The sequence below is a fragment of the Thamnophis sirtalis genome, unplaced genomic scaffold (assembly GCF_051295495.1).
Source record: "Thamnophis sirtalis isolate CommonGarterSnake01/CBP01778 unplaced genomic scaffold, rThaSir2_p1.2 scaffold_5, whole genome shotgun sequence".
NCBI lineage: Eukaryota > Metazoa > Chordata > Lepidosauria > Squamata > Natricidae > Thamnophis > Thamnophis sirtalis.
Window position 1 is genome coordinate 37,903,012 of NW_028261385.1, and position 19,352 is coordinate 37,922,363.

The window sequence follows — 19,352 nt, forward strand, 5'->3', positions numbered from 1 at the left end:
ACCAAAAAAATAAAAATCCCCCTCCCCCCCAAAAAAAGACTGCCAATGAAACCAGGTTTTTTTTCCTAAGCCTAAGAACAGGAAAGACAAAGTCACTGGAATAAAAACCATCAAGGCAATGTGGAAAATTATAAAGGACAGGCACTCACAGAACCATCAACCACCTCAGAATTACCTAAACAAGTAAGGTGACCAGATTTTCAGATTGGTAAAGAGGGACACCATTGACCGGGGGGGGGGAGCTGGGCCGCGGCAGTTACTGCCAGCCCGCGACCTCGCTAGGGACGTCTGGTCACCTTAATTATATACATCCTCTCTCTCTCTATCCATCCATCCATCTGTCTGTCTATCTGCCTGCCTATCTAGTTATGGTATCCCTCTCCCTCTTTCCCCCTCTCTTTCTCCATCCATCTATCTGCTTGCCTACCTATCTCTCTCTCTTTCTCTCTATCCATCCGTCTATCTGCCTGCCTATCTGTCTATCTAATTATGATCTCTCTCTCTCTCTCCCTCTCCCTCCCTCATCTCATTATCATCTATCTCAGTGTTTCTCCATCTTTTTATAAAAATATTTTTTTTATTTATTTTTTGTTACATAGACGACACATACCCACAACAATAAAAACAAAACAAAACAAAAAGAAAAAAACCCCATCATCACATATAGCATGTCGTTTGGTTACAAGTGTTTTAACATTTATCATTCTTATACATTTATTATTTCATTTAATAGGTTATAATATACAGTTTGGGTTGCTTTGTTTACCATCCCTTCCTCCTGTTATAACACCACCTTATTTTCCCTTTCTTTTCTCCCTTCCTCCCTTCTCTACTTTCTTCCTTCCTGCTCTCCTTCCCCTTCCTTCTTCCCTTACCTTTCTCCTACTCCTGTTCTTCCTCTTCCCCTTTCTACCCTCTCTCCCCCTCTTTCTCTCCTTTCCATCCTCCTCTCCTTACCTCTTTCTTCTTTCCCCCATCTTCCTTTCATTCTCTCCTCCTTTCTCCCTTTCTCCCAACTCCCTTTCTGGGAGTTGAAGTCCACACACTTTCAAGTCTCCAAGGTGGAGAAAGACTGATCTATCTAATTAATATAATTATTTCTCCCTCTCTTTTTCACTCTCTTTCCAGCGCACACACGCAAATGCATAGGGCAGCCCACCTCACACACAGGTAACTCCGGGTGGCTTACGGGAAGAGGACAGCCGACCACTCACCCACGCGGGGGGGGGGGCAGGATTTCGCCAAGAAAAGTTAACTTTCCTGCGAAAGGGGCCGGCAGCCTCTCAGCTCTTCCCGGCCGGGGAGACCTCCCACCACTTCCACTCCTGTGACCCTCCTCCCGCCTCCTCGGAGCTTCAAGCAAGCTAACTGGGAAGGCCGGGGAAGAAGAAGAAGCGGCGGCGCGAGGTCAGCGGTCCTTGGGGGCGCGGCGGAAGCCCTGCCAAAGCGCCCCTTTCCCGGCTCTGCTGAGGGCGGAAGGGGAGGAGGAGGTTCCTGCAGCCGCCAAGGCGGGAAAGGTGCGCTTTGACAGAGCTTCCACAGCCCTGCCAAAGCACCCCTTTCCCGGCTCAGCTGCCGCTGCTCAGGGCAGAAGGGGAGGAGGAGGAGAAGGAAGATAAAGCGGCGGGGCGGTCCCTGCAGCCACCAAGGCGGGAAAGGTGCGCTTTGACAGAACTTCCACAGCCCTGCCAAAGCGCCCCTTTCCCGGCTCGGCTGCCGCTGCCGCTGCTCAGGCCAAAAGGGGAGGAGGAGGAGAAGGAAGATAAAGTGGCGGGGTGGTTCCTGCAGCCGCCAAGGCGGGAAAGGTGCGCTTTGACAGAGCTTCCACAGCCCTGCCAAAGCGCCCCTTTCCCAGCTCGGCTGCCGTTGCTGCTGCTCAGGGCAGAAGGGGAGGAGGAGGAGGAGGAAGATAAAGCGGCAGGGTGGTTCCTGCAGCCGCCGAGGCGGGAAAGGTGCGCTTTGACAGGGCTTCCTCTCCGGAGAGGCGTTTTTTAAAAAGAAAAACCCTGCAGGCACCCAGCGACAGGGGCTAGGAGCTAGGAACCCGGAAGTTAATTACTTCCGGGTTCACTGACGAACCGGATCGCAAGAACCGGTGCGAACTGGGAGGAACCCACCCCTGCTTCTGACAAGAGCGAGCTTCATCCTTCTCCCCCACTCGTCTCTGCTCCGAAGCGCGCCTTCCGAAATAACCCGCCCAACGTAAGCGTGCTCAACTGCAAGGCATGATTTGCTGCTCCCACATCAGGAGGCAGGAGAATCACGTGCCTCCATTGTATACAATTTTTTTCGCTTTTTAACACTTGCTTAACTCTTAAAAGGCAAAAAATTCCTTATGCAAAGGAGGCCCATAGTCCTCTCGCCACCTCCTACAGTTAACACTAAGCAGACTCAAAGTCACTGTGACTTGGAGTCTGGCAGCAACTACCTTGGCTTTAATTATTTTAAAAAAAATCTTTAAAATTCTTTCCTTTTCCTCAGGAGACTGGTGAGGCCCCACCTCCCCTACTTCTAGTGATTGCATATCCCTGCCTTGCAATAAATGGAACTATGGATATGTGAACAGACCTTGCATTCATTCATTGCCTCCCCAGATTTGCTCCAGGTGATTTTTCAGCGCTGTAGTGCAATGCTGCAGATTTTTAGAGATACCAGGTAGACAAGAAAATGTACGGTAATTGCTTTTCCATTCTTTTAAGCAAAAGCTATCCTAGCAGCACATATTGTTAATTGTATATTGTCCTAAATATTCTAGATTACCAAGATCATTGGCAATGGTATATCTGAAAATGGGCTGCTTTTTTCAAATAAAAATTTAAATATGGCAGTTTAGGAACAATGCTAATAATATCTGCAAGCAAAATGAATGTTTGATAATAGTGAATTATAAAAATACATTATTTCAAAAAAAGGAATTGCCAAAAGTAATACAAGGAGCAAAAAAAATATTTAGAAAAGTACAATGAAGTTATTACTCAGAAATGAAATGTAATATTTTTCATTCTTTTATTGTCAATACAAAAAAAAGGAAACAGTAAATAGTAATGGCTTTTTGGCAAGTTCACCAAGTTTGAGAACAGAAACATTAGAATTTTTCAATGAAATATTTACCTTCTCTTTTCCTACTGGCCTTGTAACGTATGTAGAGAAAGCCACACAAATTCGTTTTTCAACCTTAGTTAAGGGGTCCTGTAATGTAACTCTGACACCAACCTATATGCAGATAACAAAGCCATTGTTGAATTACATAACTGTGAACAAGTGCATTAGTAACAACTATTCTTTTCATCTTAATGAAAATAAGAATCTCTACAGTCCTGGCTGCTGGTCGCTACCTATAAAGCCCTTCATGGCATCGGACCTGGGTACCTGAGACACCACCTCCTGCCGATCACCTCCCATAGACCGATTAGATCACACAGGTTAGGTCTCCTCCGGATTCCATCTGCCAGCCAATGTCGGCTGGCGACTTCCTGGGGGAGAGCCTTCTCTGTTGCAGCTCCAGCCCTCTGGAACGATCTCCCCGTGGAGATTCGGACCCTTACTACCCTCCAAGCCTTCCGCAAAGTCGTTAAGTCCTGGCTGCTCCAGCAGGCCGGGGGGCTCTCGAAATATCCAGCCCCTCGGAAATTGTGACTGTTGTATATTTTAATATGTTGTTTGTGTATTATTCCCCCTCCCTTGTTTTATTGTAAGCCACCTGGAGTCCTTCGGGAGTGGGCGGCATACAAATCAATAAAACTCTAAACTCTAAACTCTACCTTTTTCATTTATACATCATAACCCCAAGCGACTATGTGGCACTATTAGGATCCCCATCCCAATCCAGACACCTGATAATGATTTTATGTCCCCCTTGGAAAGCCCTCGGCTGCCACCTCCTTCTCACCCACTGGTGCTGCCGGTTGGAACTCTGAATGGCTCAGAGCTCAGTATTGTGACTGTGACAGGGATGTGAAAAAGGAAAGCCCCCAGCTGCTGCTGCCACTGTCCACCCTGTTTACCTGCTCGCTTGCTCACTCGCCTGCCCATCCACCCGGCTCTCCTTGCTTGCTTGTCGCTCGCCTGGGCACCCATAGCAAGTTGTTCCCATAGTGAACTGGCTATGTTCAGTTGATGATATTTATACATTTATGCTTATTACAGTAATTCAATTTGTTTATTTAATCTTTATCACAACTTTTATTAGAGGTTTACTGTTGTAGCCTCTTAATTTTAACTGCACAAACAAGTCGTTATAGGACATGGGGCTTAGAATAACTGGCACAGAGTCACTTGTAGACTAACTTCTATGTTCAACTCTTTCAACTTTGAAAAAAAATATTTTGTTCAAATATTTTAGATATCTAACATAATGCCAAATTTGGAAAATTAAGCTATTAAGAGTATGGAAATGAATGAAGAAAAAAACCATCTGTGATGGAATTTGCATGAATTCATTTTTTTACTTGCTTCATCCTGCATAAATATAATAAAATATAGTATTTCAATTTAAATAAATACAATCGCTTACCTCCATACTGGTAGTAAATGCCCTGTTTACCTTTGCTGTAATGCTGATAATCTGTCCAACCCTGTTTTAAAAAAAAATCACATATCATTACAAACACATAATTTTATGTGTTTTGCAATATGCCAAAACTAATGTACACTTATGTGTTTTGGAAACAACTGATATAGAAATCATATAGTTTCAAATGTCCTATCTTAATATTATGGTCAGAAGTGAAGAGGGAGTAGAAAAAGATTCTCTATGGATCTCAAAAGATTATTGTCATTTTTCCTTAAATGTCAATGACAGGGATACTGGCCAGGCAAACTCTTTCAACAATTAGTCCACTTGAAGAAAGAAGTTACAAGGGAGCCTTTAAATATGAACTTAAATCTAAATTTAGAACTGCCCAGGTAACAACTCAATGCCTGATTGTTTTGTCCATTTAGCTTAATGTCATGAAGACTGACTGGCAATATCTTTCCAAATCCTTAAGATTTTCCACTTTGCATACTAACTGTTTGTTTTACCTGGTCCTAGAGCAACAATCCCCAACGCTTTTGACGCTAGGACCAGTTTTGTGGGAAACAATTTTTTCAGGGAGTGAGGGATGGTTTCAGTTTTGTGAACTCATCTGCTGCTCACCTGCAGCTGTGCGGCCTGGTTCCTAACAGGCCACAGACCAGTACCAGTCCATTGTGACATGGGGTTTGGGAACCCACCTCATAGAGATTGAACCTAGGAACCTTTGGAAACAGTTTTTACCAAGCCAGACTATTAGTCAATTCAGAATTTCAATCAGAAGTATTTGCTTCACTTAGAGAGGTAGGAAGTAACTTTAGGACCTTGTTGAAGAATGCTTCAACAAAGGATATCACTTTGGACTGTTTTCCTCTTTTTGCATTTGTTCCTGGATCTTTAGCAAGAGCTATCAGACTGCTGCGTTCAAAAGGTTCTAATCAGTTGTAAATGAAAATGCAATGGTCTGACAGGACAATGTTCCTTGCATTCTAATTCCCAAGGTCTGTGTTAAAAACATGCACTTTTGTTGTGGGGAAACGAGCAGTACACTCCCAACATTGAAACAAATAGCCCTCAGAGTTAATAATACTTCATAAGTGTTTAGGATGACCTGCAGAAGAGATGCATGTTTAATTAGATCCATCCAGTGATCATCAATAGGAAGCACTGGAATTGTATTTAGTCTTTTGGTCATTTTTTAATCTGTCTCTTTGGTCTCTGATTTTAAATAAAAAATATCAACATAGAAATTGGATTATAAACATACACAGAATATCATTGGATAGAGTGTCAATGATTTAAATAGGATTTATGTAGTGTGTTCTGATAAGGTGCATTCTTCAGAGACCCAAGGTTCTAGAGAACAAAAGCAATTTTCCTTAAGTGACAGTAATTATCTAGAAAATACAAATATTTGTGCAATAAAAATGTAAGAACAGAAAATGATTCTATAATGTAGGGAAAAAAGGCTCTATTTTTTCCTCTGTTCTCTGAAAGGTTAAAAATTCCATGTTCCAAAGATACCAAACATAGCTATCAGAGGTGGTATTCAGCAGGTTCTAACCAGTTCTGGAGAACCGATAATGGAGATTTTGAGTAGTTCGGAGAACCGGTAAATATCACCTCTGACTGGCTCCACCCCATCTATTCTCTGCCTCCCAAGTCCCAGCTGATTGGGAGAAAATGGGGATTTTGCAGTAACCTTCCCCTGGAGTGGGGAGGGAATGGAGATTTTACAGTATCCTTCCCCTGCCATGCCCACCAAGCCATGGCTACCAAGCCATGCCCACAGAACCAGTAGTAAAAAAAATTGAACCCCACAACTGATAACTATCCTATGTATGAAGTGGAATAATACATAATTGGTCTAAATATTACATTATAGCCAATTTGCAGCATTTTTCTTGTGAAACAGTATGTTTGGGTAGGATTCAAATGTCCTGAGAATTTAATTACATAATTATTTTTCAAATTTCTGAAGCACCATCTCCTTCAGAGAGGAATTCTGGGCAATGTAAAATAAAGTATTAAGATATAAAAACAATATATACAAGTAGAAAATCAAAAAGAAGCAAGGATGATAAAACACTGTTAAAATTACTTAAAATTACTAGCCACAGCTGTGCTCTCCATGCAAGGCCACAGAGCCATGTTTTAACTCATTTTCAGAAAGCCAGGAGAGTGGGAACCTGCTTTATCTCCAGGGGACAAATATTACACAGGGTGGGGGCACTTTTCCAGAAATTAAATTAAAGAACACACCTATAATTTATGAAGAAAAAAAATCCCTGTTTTGGAACATTTTTTTCTTATGTTGTTGGCAAGTGCATCCACCTGTCAAAGGAATTTTGGATATTAATTGAAATAAATAACTATTGTCATTTTAATCCATACAAATGGCTTACAATTTGGAATGTAGTCTTGGCCTTTTGGTTAAGATCAAGTGTAGCATGTAGTGAATGCACTCTATTTTTGAACATTTTGTTATTTTCCCACCTAGCATCAAATTGAACTGCAGTCACAAACCTTTAAGTGTTGGATTTTGTAGAACATTTTAAAATTTTGTTCTCATTTTCTTTTACTAAAGGTAATTATGCACAGCAGTGCTGCTGGGGTATTTAATCTTAGGTTCAATGCAATTGGAGATGTCAAAATAAGTGAATCAGCCCTTTCTCCCTTCGAATGGACTGTAGTGCTACATCTGCTAATTCTTCCTTGCAAATGTATCTCCCAGCCCAGTTTGTTTCAAACCATTTGGAGGAAATCAACTGGAGACCATTTACAGGGAAAATAACAGAAAATGAAAAGTTTATTTCTTCAGGACAGGAAAGGAAGCAACTATTCCTTGAACAGCCACATTATAAATTCATGAAGCATGTACAAGAAATGGGACAATTAATGACTTTTTAATTTATCAAAAATGTTCATTGTCAGATCAAAAAAGTGAGAATTAAATGCCTTTCTAAAAATAATTTAAATTTAACATTTAAGAATTAAACTGTAAGAAACAAAACAAATTAAGTTGCAACTCTCAGATTTTCACAATCTATACAAATTTAAATTTCCTATTTTATTATAATGCTTTTGCAATGAATCATATTCCCAAAGTGTGGATTAGTATTTCTATGTTTATATATACTGATTAAAACTACGGTATTAACTAACAAACTATAGTAAGGTCTGATAAAATTAAGATGTACCTGGCTGTCTCTTCAAACTGTATGTCATCCACTGATGCTGTTACACAGGGAATGCCAGCATGCTTTTCAGCTTAGAAGAAAACAGACTTTATTGGAGGTAAAATTAAGTACTGGGGGGAAAAAACCAATTAAATCATATAAATTTATATAAGCATCCATTAACTTTAAAGCAAGATTATTTGATTATCTTAAGATATTTTTTAGAAAACATGTTGAAGAATGCAATGCTGTATGATTGTTTATACAATATAAAATAATCCAGTACCAAAATTCAGCACTCAACTTTCATGAGAGTAAGACTTACTCATTGAGGCATCTCTGCACAGACACACCAAGAACTTATTATGCCTGTATGGTAGAATTTAAAAATTATGTAATACTTGTACAATACTAATGTTAAAATGATGAAGAAAGTATTTATACCTTTGCAGCTCAGATAAAATGACCAGAGGATTGAATAATTATATTTTCTGTCTCTCCCCCCACCCCTTCGGTACAGTTTACATAAAAATTGGGATGGCAAACCAGCTCATGATGTGAGAGTTCCCTGACTACAGACAAAGGAATAAACGTCCTTCTTCCAAGTCGACTGCCTTGCTTATCACAGCATTAGATTTCAGAAACCTTATCTGTGTTCTGAGATAAGTGGGTTGAACCTGGGAACTGATATGGGAAAAGTATGCCATTACCTGTCGTTGTGCTATGCTTTTTTATTCCTATTTATTTTATATTCTAATTTCAATTCATTCAATTGAGAGCTTCGGAATGCTTCCTTCCGTTTCTAGGTTCCCAGAAAACATCAGTTACACTAGATAGATGATAGATAGATGATAGATAGATAGATAGATAGATAGATAGATAGATAGATAGACAGACAGACAGACAGACAATTATATTTTTTTTCTTCAAGACCAGAATTGAGTAGGAAAGAATACTTAAAGGATTAAAACTTCATTGTTCTGTAGGTATTCTTCAATAAAGTTTTGGGGAAACGATTTACAATGTTTAAATCATGCACAAATTACCATAAAACTGGGTAAGCAATTTAAATATTACACAATTTTTTAAATATGTAAATTTAAATGAGGTACTGCCTTGGAAGGCAGAGTAGAATAAATTAGGAACAAGTAAAACAATGATGAAATCATAAAAGAATAACCAGCATTAAAACTGTTATATGGGGAAATCTTTCCCTCCATTCTGCTTAAAGTAGAAATTTAGGAGGCCTACTGTGTAAGTCCTTAGAAACATACAAATCCAAGTCTGCAAAGGATTACTGGGGCTCTTCATTGGAACACTTGCTAATTGGAACTCTTGCTTATGAGTATAAATGAACTTGCACTCAATTAAAGCTTCTATTTATAAGGTCCTGCTCAATTTCTGTAAACAACTCTCTCCAAAGGAGTACAAATTCTTGTTTAGGTAAGGTTTGATCCAACCAAACAATTATAAATATGCCTTATATAACTTTTTAGATAAATATTTGTGCTCATATTACTTCTTAGAATAAGAGTTGGAAGGGACTTTGGAGGTCTTCTAATCCAATGCCCTGTTCAGGCGGGAAGCCCTATAACATTTCAGACAATTTTTGTCCATTTTTTTCTTAAAAACTTCACAGTATTGAAGCATTCACAACTTCTGGAGGCAAGCTGTTCCACTGATTAATTGTTATTTGACATCTACGGAGCTAGAATAATTTTTAATTTGCATACTAGAAGGGAACAGAACCTAATATAAGGGCAGCTAAGTTCTTGATTTGATATGGCAGGTTGATTCTGAACCATGTTTAGCCTATCAAAGAGGAGAGTTGGGGAACACACACATCATAACTGTCTTCTAGTACTTGAGGGGGTGTCACACAGAAAAGGGCTTTACTTATTCTCCAAAGCATCAGAAGGAAGGACAAGGAGTAATGGGTGGAAACGTGTTAAAGAAATATCAAACCTAAAAGTAAGGAGAAATTTTCTGACAATGAGAACAATTAATCAAAGGAATAGTTTGCCACTTTCCATCACTGAAGATTTTCAAAAATAGACTGGACAACCATTTGGCCTGGATGGTATAAGGTCTCCTGCCTTGAGCAGGATATTGGACTATAATACCTCAAGGTCCCTTCCAGCCCTATGATTCTATGTTCTATGAAGTATTTAATTGTGTTTTATAAAGCCTACAAAGCATAACATTACAATGTAAGCTCAAAGCAGAGCTTAGCCTAGATATAAGCAAATATCTGTTGAATAACTGTGTGGATAAACTAAGATCATAACACAAAACTAGTCCAAAGAAATTAATGTTAAAAAAATAAATTTAAGGGAGCTGGAAATGGGAATTAATGGGTTTGCACTAAAAATATGCCAAAATGAAGAAAAATTCTTAAAAGAATCCTTGTCAAAATGGCTTACTTGTTATCGGTATTCTTGATTTCCTTCATTGTTATAACAGTTAGATTATATATCAGTTTAAAGAAACAACTATGACATTAATATATAGTTGGCATTCTGCAATTTAGAATGGGTGGCTGTGCAGAGAGTCAAAAAAGTCAAGAAGTAGAAACCATGTTTTCCGTTGAATTATTATGATAGGTTGCAGTCAGCCAGATGTTTAGTCTGGATTTTGCTTTTTTTTGTCCACTGTCAAGCCCTTCCCAAGGACTTGAGGTAGGCAGATGTTCCTATAATTTGAAAGGTATCATCACAGGATGTAAGCTGTTCCAAGCAAAACTGCTTTTTGCAATTGACATGGCAATTTTGTTAAAGTGAACTGGACTAGAAAGTGGGAGATCATGTGTTCAAGCCCTATCTTAGACATGAAAGCCAGCTGGATGATGTTGGGCCAGTCACTCTCTGTTAGCCCAAGCATCTCATAGGGTTGCTGTTGTGGCAAAATAAGAAGAGGAAGGTGTGTCTGATATTTTCACTGCCTTGAGTTATTTGCAAACATACAGTCAGGATACAAATAAACACAAATAAATAAAATGGCACAGTTCTTTATTTATTATTATATTTTATGTGTTATTCCTGCAGCTTTTATACAATTAAACTGTCAGACATTAAATCAGCATTCCCCAATCTAAGGACATGCAGTTCCAAGATGCACCAAGCAACTAAGATAAACCAAAGTGCCTATAATCTGTTAGTAATGGTTAATAATGGTTAAAGACCAAAGTTGCAAAGTACTGTAGTATTCTGTAAATATCAACATCTTATTGTTGCTGGTTTCTTAAAAATCTGTTGAAAAATACTGTATAGAATGTTATTTAGTCCAGCTATTATTTCATGAATCCAGTGGTAAATTATTATTTGGATTGCCCAGAAAATTATCAGGGGCTTTATACTGCATATTCCAGGGTGGGTGAGTAGATAGATAGGTAAGTTTACATTCATTGGTAAAGTTACAAATAATTACCACAATGGAAAGACTGAAGAATTACTGACAAACTCCACTTAACATTTATGAAAAACAGAACTACTACTATCCTACTATCCACAGGAATTTAAGAAGAATCCCTTTAGGTTGACTCAGCCTTCTATCCTTCAGAGGTGGGTAACATGAGGATCCAAATTATTAGGGGCAATAGGCTGAAAACCGCTTAGAGAGGGCTGTAAAGCACTGTAAAGCTGTATATAAGTCTAAGTGCCATTGCTATTTAACTAGCTAATAGTAAGCAAAAAAGAGATTATATCAGTGCATCTTAGCCTCGTTTTTTCCAGAATTCTGGGATTTGGAGTCCACGCATCTTAAAGCTGCCAAGCAAAGGTTGAGAAATGCTGGATTATATAATAGCAGTTTGCTTTCCTTTCTGATTCCGCCGTTTTATTTGATTACTGCAACAGATGGTTTTCTGCTGTATTCTTATCCCGATTCTCCACTGAGCCCACCGGTCTTGCAGCTGCTGAAAAATCCCAGAGACGGGCTCTCCAATGCTCGTCGCTCTAAGAAGGAGGTGCCCCGCGAGAGGAAAGAGGGGCTCGCACTTACCGGCCAGGCACGCCGTGATATCAATCCACTTGAGAAGCTGGCCAGGGCTGAGGTCGCCGAGGTGGTTCGTGTGAGCGGGAAGGAGGGTCTGGCACATGTGGACTTGCGCGCTCGCCATGACACCGTCTCCTTCGCCGGCGAGCGTCCCTTTGCCGGGGCGCCTGCGAGGGCAGGGACCGCCCGGAGTTTCGCATTCCCTCCCCCGGTGCTGTGGCGCTTAGGCGTGATTAAATGTGCCCCGACGCGCTCCTGCACCTCTTAAGCAAGCCGGCCGCACCGTCTAACTCGGCTGTTCGCTTTTGCCACGGGTGGAAGGAGTGCGCCGGTTTCACCTTTCCCCTCCTTCTCCAGCTGTGGCAGGTGGCTGCGAGCGAGGTGTGGCTGCGTCGGTTCAGCGCCTACGAAATAATTAGAACGAGAAATAGCGAGGTGAGGCGCAACGTTGAAGCCTGTCGATTTCAGCTATTGCACCGCGTGACTGGAATTGTCTTCTCCGACGCGAAGCCTTTCAAGTCTGTTCCGATGCCTGTTAGCACAACTCCCATGCAAGCTGTATGGGATAATAACAAGAGTTGGAAGGGACCTTGAAGGTCTTCTAGTCCAACCCGCTGCTCAGGCAGGAAACCCTGCACCACTTCAGACAAATGCTCGTCCAATTTCTTCTTAAAAACTTCCATGTTTGTAACACTGCAAGTTGTAATACTGATTAATTGTTCTGTCAGGAAATTTCTCCTTAGCTCTAGGTTGCTTCCCTCCTTGATTACTTTCCATCGGTGCTTCTTGTCCTGCCTTCAGGTGTTTGGAGAATAGGTTGACCGATCCTATTTTCTTTGTGGCAACCCCTAAGATATTGGAATACTGCTATCATGTCACCCACCCTCCTAGTCTTTTTCATTGAAGGTACTGGAGTTTGTAAATTCAATACTTCTGAAGAACTCTGTCTGGAAAAAAGTCTGGTGTAAACTCCACGTGTTGAAAATAAAGGTTAGGAAAACGACATGTTATGGCTTTTTTCCTCAAGGACCCCCCCCCTTCCAAGATTCTTAAATAGAGTAAGGAATTAAGTTAGGAATTTCCAGATTTATTTATTTTTGGCCATCAAGCCAGATTGTTCCCATGCCAGAAGTCATCAAGTAAGCCTAGAAAAAAAATGTGTAAAGCTGATACCTGCTTAAAGGAAACACCTGGAGTGTTGCTCAATGTGCCACAATTTGGTAGCTTTAAACTGGAATCTTTTGTATTTCTTTTCTTCTGAGGGACACCCCACTGATTTTGTGCCTAAGGCAAACTCTTGATCTCTGGGCTTCTAGCCTGAGCTGTCTCTCAGTTAATCAGCTGTGCTCTGAAAAAAGTTGCCAAGCTTTTTCAGTGAAATTTAGGTTGCAACATATTTATCTGGGAGTAAATCTTATGGAAATGTAAGAAATTAAGATTAAGATTAAGATTTAGTTTATTTGTATGCCGCCCTTCTCCGGGAGGGACTCAGGGCGGCGAACAACTCAAAGGGGGAAAAAGGGAACATAAAACACAATACACGTGATTAAAATAAACAAGAATCATACAACCATACAAGTCGAGAGGGGAGAGGAACTCATCAACCCCAGGCCTGCCGGCACAGCCAGGTTTTGACAGCTTTCCGGAAGGCCTGGAGAGAGGTGAGGGTCCGAATCTCCACGGGGAGTTCGTTCCAGAGGGCTGGAGCTGCCACAGAGAAGGCCCTCCCCCGGGTAGTAGCCAGATGGCATTGGCTGGTGGACGGAACCTGGAGGAGGCCGACCCTGTGTGATCTAACGGGTCTTTGGAGGTAATTGGCAGCAGGTGGTCTCTCAAGTACCCAGGTCCAATACCATGAAGGGCTTTATAAGTTACGACTAGCACTTTGAAGCGTATCCGGAGACCGATCGGTAGCCAGAAATGTCGTGGAATTCTACAAGTTTTATTCCAAGATAATAACATATATGGGATTGCAGGTTTATTAGATTAAAAAGAAACAATCTTAAATATAACTATTATATTTAGGATGACAGGCATTGTTCATTTTGTATTTGAAATTTCTTTTAATTTTGTTCCTTTAAATGTTCTATGAATTAGGTGTTTTTAATGCAAAAATAAGGGTAACTACAAATACTTCCTGACAAAATCTTTGCCACATTTCAAAAGAAAGGGGGAGGGAACAGATAAAGAAATCAGCTCTTCTAAAAAGACTAAATATACAGACCACATAATACATTAATTGCAAAGACATGGAAGGATTACCCAAGATTAATGTCTTCCCAGAACAGGATTTATAGAACTGGTTTATTTCAGGTAAAGTTATGGAGTTTGTAGCAGAGAATCAGTGTATCAATGATGAAGTAATATCAAAATAACTCCAAATATTAATGCTATAATCTAATATTTAAATAATATATGTCGATCAATAAAATACAATTATCCCAACAACAATATCATACATCTCAAATTTATAACAAATCTTCATTCAAGCTTTCCAAAAGTTTTTGCAAAACCAGTTTTAAAAAACTTTTGAGTTCCAGCTGTCCAGATGTGGAAAACTCACTTAGTATAAGGGTTAGGTCTCCATGAACTTGGGAGAGCAAAATGGATGTCACCAACATTTCCTGTGCATCAGTATGAGTAGGAGGGTGCTGATTTTTACACCTGTCCAGTCTACATTTCCTATTAAAAAACATGGGGAAATTCCATTGGAGGAAAAACACATTTAGGATTAGAGAGAGGTTGCATGACCTCATGAATTTATATCAACGATGGATTGCCACCGCATGCAATGCTTAAGAGGATGGTAACTTTTTGAGTCCGCTCTATCTACAATTTCTGGCCAAATACATGGAAAAATCTATTTGGAAGTCAAGTCCATAAAAGTTTCTATTGGCTCAGAGAGTAAAATGGATATCACCAATGGATTCTTAGTGCATAGATATGATTAGAAGGGTGGAGACTTTTGCAGGCCATCCTTATATTGTTTCCTGGTAAAATCTATTAGAAAATCACATTGGGAAGAAAACTCATTTAGGGTTAGGGTTAGGTCTCCATGAACTCAGACAGCAAAATGGACATCACCAGATTCCTAATCAGTATATATCTCATCATTTTCATTCTTTTAGAGAGTAGTTGAGGCCACTTGGAGGTTTATCTATGTCCATAGGGTCACATGAGTAGTGCAAATTGGTGTGGAGCCTTCTTAGTGAAAATACTGTGTTGTAGACAGGAGATAAATAATGTCATATCCCTCCCCCTGTGTTGACAGACAGCTGTTCAATTTTGACATAGAACACCTCTTTGACCCATCTTTCAAACCAACAGGCCTCTCTGTCAAAAATGTGGACCTTGCTGTCTTCAAAAGAGTGGCCTTTGTCTTTTAAATAAAGACAAAACACCTTTGGGACAACCATGACCTGGATGACTTAGAATCTCCATAGACATCTAGGAACCTCCCATTTTTGGGAAAACCTACTTAGAGTTAGGTCTCCATGAACTGAGAAAACAAAATGTAACTAATCCATGGGAAAATACATGGGAAAATCACATTGCAGGAAAAACCCAATTAGGGTTAGGTCGGCATGAACTCAGGGAGCAAAATGATGTCACCTGTAGGGTTTTTACAGTGAATCATCTGGATGGTCCTTAAAACTGAAGTTACACGTGTAAGTAGAAACTGCAGCAATCTGCAGAAAATATTTGCCTGTCAGCTATTCTTTGCTTGCAGTGTTCCCAGGGATGTTCGAGGACACGGGATGATACAAAGTATAACCTGCAACATTTTATTCACTCATTTGATAACACTTGATTTAGCTATTACAACGTGAACATTCTCATGAACACCAATGATGTAAGGACTAACCAATTATTGTGCCTTGGAGACTTGTTAGCCAATAATGATATAATACGTAAAGCTCAAAGAAGCTGAAAACACTATAAGAATGATGTTTCATGATTAATAAGTTTGCTGTTGATTCTCATGTTAATTCTGGATGCTCAATAAACTTTGGTTGATTCAGCTGTCCGTGAGTGGACATTCCTTTCATCTTCAGCCTTGGGAACCCTAAATGCTACAGTCACCAATGGAATCCTACAGCAAAATAAGCCTTCTGTGTCTTTCCTGTAAAATACATGGGAACCACATTGGAGGGAAAACCTATTTAGGGTTAGGGTTGGGTCTGTGTGAACTCAGGGAGCAAAATGGATGTCACCAATGGATTCTTAACACATTGGTAAGATTAGGAGGCGGCCCCAACTTTTTGAACCCACTTTCTATAACTTTCCTAGTAATGGAACGTTATAGAATGGAAAATCCCATTAGAGGATATATCCACTTAGGTTTAGGTCTCCATGAACTCAGAGAGTAAAATGAATGTTGCCAATGGATTCCTAGTGCATTTATATGATAAGGAGGGTGGAGACTTTTCCAGCCTGCCCTCTATATATTTCTGAGTAAAATACATGGGAAAATCCCATTTGGGGAAAAACCCATATTGCAGGGAAAATCCACTTAGTTAGGTTTAGGTCTCCATAAACTCAGAGAAAAAAATGGATGTCATTGATGGATTTCTAATTCATTGATATGATCAGGAGGGCTGAAACTTTTCCAGCCCACTCACTATATAGTTCAGTGTTTCTCAACCTTGTCAACTTGAAGATGTCTGGACTTCAACTCCCAGAATTCCCCAGCCAGCGAATGCTGGCTGGGGAATTCTGGGAGTTGAAGTCCAGACATCTTCAAATTGACAAGGTTGAGAAACACTGATATAGTTCCTTGTAAAATGCATGGGAAAATCCCATTGTGTGAAAAGCCCAGTATTATGGATAGATCTCCATGAACTCGGAGAGCAAAATAGACATTGTCAAAGAACTCCCGATACATTGGTATGATTAGGAGGATGCAGACATTTTGCACCTGCCCTTTTCTAGATTTCCTGGTAAAATCCTTGGGAAGACACCTTTGGAGGCAAAATCAATTTAGCATTAGGGTTCGATCTTCATGAACTCAGAGAGCATAATTGATGTCACCAACAGATTCCTAATGTATTGTTATGATAAGGAAGTCAAACTTTTTCCCAGTCCATCCTCTAAATCTATCCTGGTAAAATACATTGGAAAATCCCATTTAGTGTAAACCCCAGGATTATGGTTAGATTTCTATGAATTTAGATGGCAAAATGGTTGCCACCAGTGATGGGTTCCAACCGGTTCGGCTGAACCGGTAGTGGTTTGGCAGCCTGGGTTGCTGGAACCAGCAGTGGGCCTGCCACACTCCTAAACCGGTTCCCTGGTCACTCACCCCACCTACCCGCCCCACCCAGTCACTCCTCATCTCCCAGGTGGCTTGCCTGCCTAAGGTGTTAAGCTGCCTAAGCTGCCACATGGTGCCTGCCCTGCACCCCAACTGAGTTGTGTTCTCCTGCCTACAGGTAAGGCTCACTAGCTCCCCCTCCCTGGAGCTTGCTGCACCCTCCTGATCCCCACCAGGCTCACAACCTTACCTTCCCCCGCCCCTTCCAGGAGTCCCTACAAGCCCCATTATGGTTCCCAGGGGGCTTAAAGGAGGCCTGCTAGGCCCAAAACAGGGTGTGGGAGGGAGTGCCACCCTACCATTTTGGCTCCCAGGGGACTTCAGGGAGGCTTGCTAGGCCCAAAACAGGGCATGGGGTGCCTAACAAACCTCTCTGCAGCCCCCTGGGAGCAAAAATGGTCTGCGTGGGGGACTTCAAGGAAGAAAGAAAGAAATCCTCACCATTTGGGGATCCCCAAGTACATTGAGCTTGAGTTGAGAGCTTATTGAAAGTAATCAATAGTGGAGCTCTAAGAATGCCAGATGATCAATGGGCATGTTCTCTGTTTCAAAACATCTGACTTTTCTTCCTCCTACCAAAGGCTATCTGGGGTTCTTCACAGGAAGGGAGAAAGGGAAAAAGGAAGGGAGGGAGGGAGGGAGGGAGGGAAGGAAGCAAGCAAGAAAAAAAGAAGGAGGGAGGGAAGGGGGAAAGAAAGAGAGCGATGGAGGGAAGGAGGAAAGAAATGAAGGGAAGGGAGAAAGAAAGAAAGAGAAAGGGAGGGAGGGAAGGGAGAAAGAAAGAGAGGGAAGGGAGAAAGAAAGAAAGGAAGGAAGGAAGGAAGGAAGGAAGAGGGAAGGGAGAAAGAGGGAAGAGAGAAAGAGGGAAGGGAACATGAATGAGATATGGATGGATAGAGGGAGGGAGAGAAAAAGGAGAGGAAGAAAGGACCACAAACTTGGCACTAGATGCAGCTTCAGAGGATGCTTTGAAACAGCATAGCAATCCAGGGCTGGAAGTGACCTCAGAGGTCATCTAGTCCAACTCCCTGCTCCAGCAGGAGACATTATATCATCAACACAGAGGAGAAATCCCCAGAAATCCTCAGGCTTTGCCAACCTCTCCCCCTAGTAAAAAAAAACCTAGAGCAAAAACTTCATGCTGTATTAAAAAGAATAGAAAAGGGGGCTGCTGTGTATTGTTTAATGGACTGCTAAATTAGCAAAATGGATGGCTAAATTGGTCACGCCCACCCAGTCACATGATCACCAAGCCACACCCACCTAATCAAATGTCTGCCAAGCCACAAAATAAGCCACACACACAGTTTTGAAACCCACCACTGGTTGTCACCAACAGATTCCTAAAACATTGCAATGATTAGGAGAGTGGAAATATTTCCAGCCCACACTGTATATATTTGTTGACAAAATACAAAATATTTTGAAGGTATATTGACTTACAGTGGTGGGTTTCAAAAATTGTTCGAACCTACTTTGTGGGAGTGGCTTGCCGCCCATGTGACCGGATAGGAAGATGCCGACGACACTTGTCAGAACCACCTTAAATTACCTCACACACAGCACTTGCATACATAAGAATATGATGTAAACTTGTTTTTTAAAAGGCATCTTTGGTTTGCGTTAAAACAACTTCAACACACGCAATGTTCTGATTGCACCACAAATGCAGTAGTCATCCTTACCTTTCACAGAGGCACTGAGTTTTATAAATATGAGCATGATAGTGTAGAATAATCATATCCAAGGACCAGTGGTGAGTTTCAAAAATTTTTGGAACCTCTTCTGTAGGTGTGGCCTGCTTTCCGGGTCCACTGGTGGAACCTCTTCTAACTGGTTCGGTAGATTTGACGAACCGGTTCTACTGAATAGGTGTGAACTGGTAGGAACCAACCTCTGTTGATTTAGGGTTAGAGTAGGGGTCTGCAACCTTAAACACTAAAAGAGCCATTTGGACCCATTTTCCACAGAAAACACTGGGAGACATAAAAAACCTGGGTGCCCATGGCCAACTCAATGTCACTCCCACCCAGTCACATGACACACACCTCCAGCCACGCCTACCCAGATTTTGCTGCTCCTGCTTTTTTCTGTGGGAAATGGGTCTCTCTCAGGGGTGAGTTGCTCCCAGCATTACTGCTGGTTCGGTGCGTGCAAAAATGTTGTGTGCTCCTGGCTCCACCACAGTGGTTGGACGCAGCCAAGTTGGGTCAGTGTCTCAGGCTGGAGAGCAAGCGACTGAGGCACTCCCGGCATGAACAAGGGATGGAAGAAGCTTCAGCAAGAGTGAGGCGCCAGAGAATCAGTTCCGCTTCTCCATCCCCCCCCCGCTGTCACCCTTACTTTCTCGGGT

At 41.3% G+C, this 19,352-nt stretch overlaps 1 protein-coding gene across 1 annotated transcript in view; it reads right to left on the reverse strand.

Annotated features, from left to right (window-relative positions):
- The window catches only part of ACOT12 (acyl-CoA thioesterase 12), a 32,814-nt gene extending 20,622 nt beyond the window's left edge, over positions 1–12,192 (reverse strand). Inside the window, exons 1-4 of the mRNA XM_087715688.1 lie at positions 11,692–12,192; positions 7,714–7,783; positions 4,514–4,574; positions 3,112–3,213 (exon numbers count right to left, since the gene is read on the reverse strand). Of these exons, the coding sequence (XP_087571814.1) occupies positions 3,112–3,213; positions 4,514–4,574; positions 7,714–7,783; positions 11,692–11,809 (351 nt within the window). The 5' untranslated portion in view covers positions 11,810–12,192. The remainder of the gene's footprint in view (positions 1–3,111; positions 3,214–4,513; positions 4,575–7,713; positions 7,784–11,691) is intronic.
- Between the last annotated feature and the right edge of the window lie 7,160 nt (positions 12,193–19,352).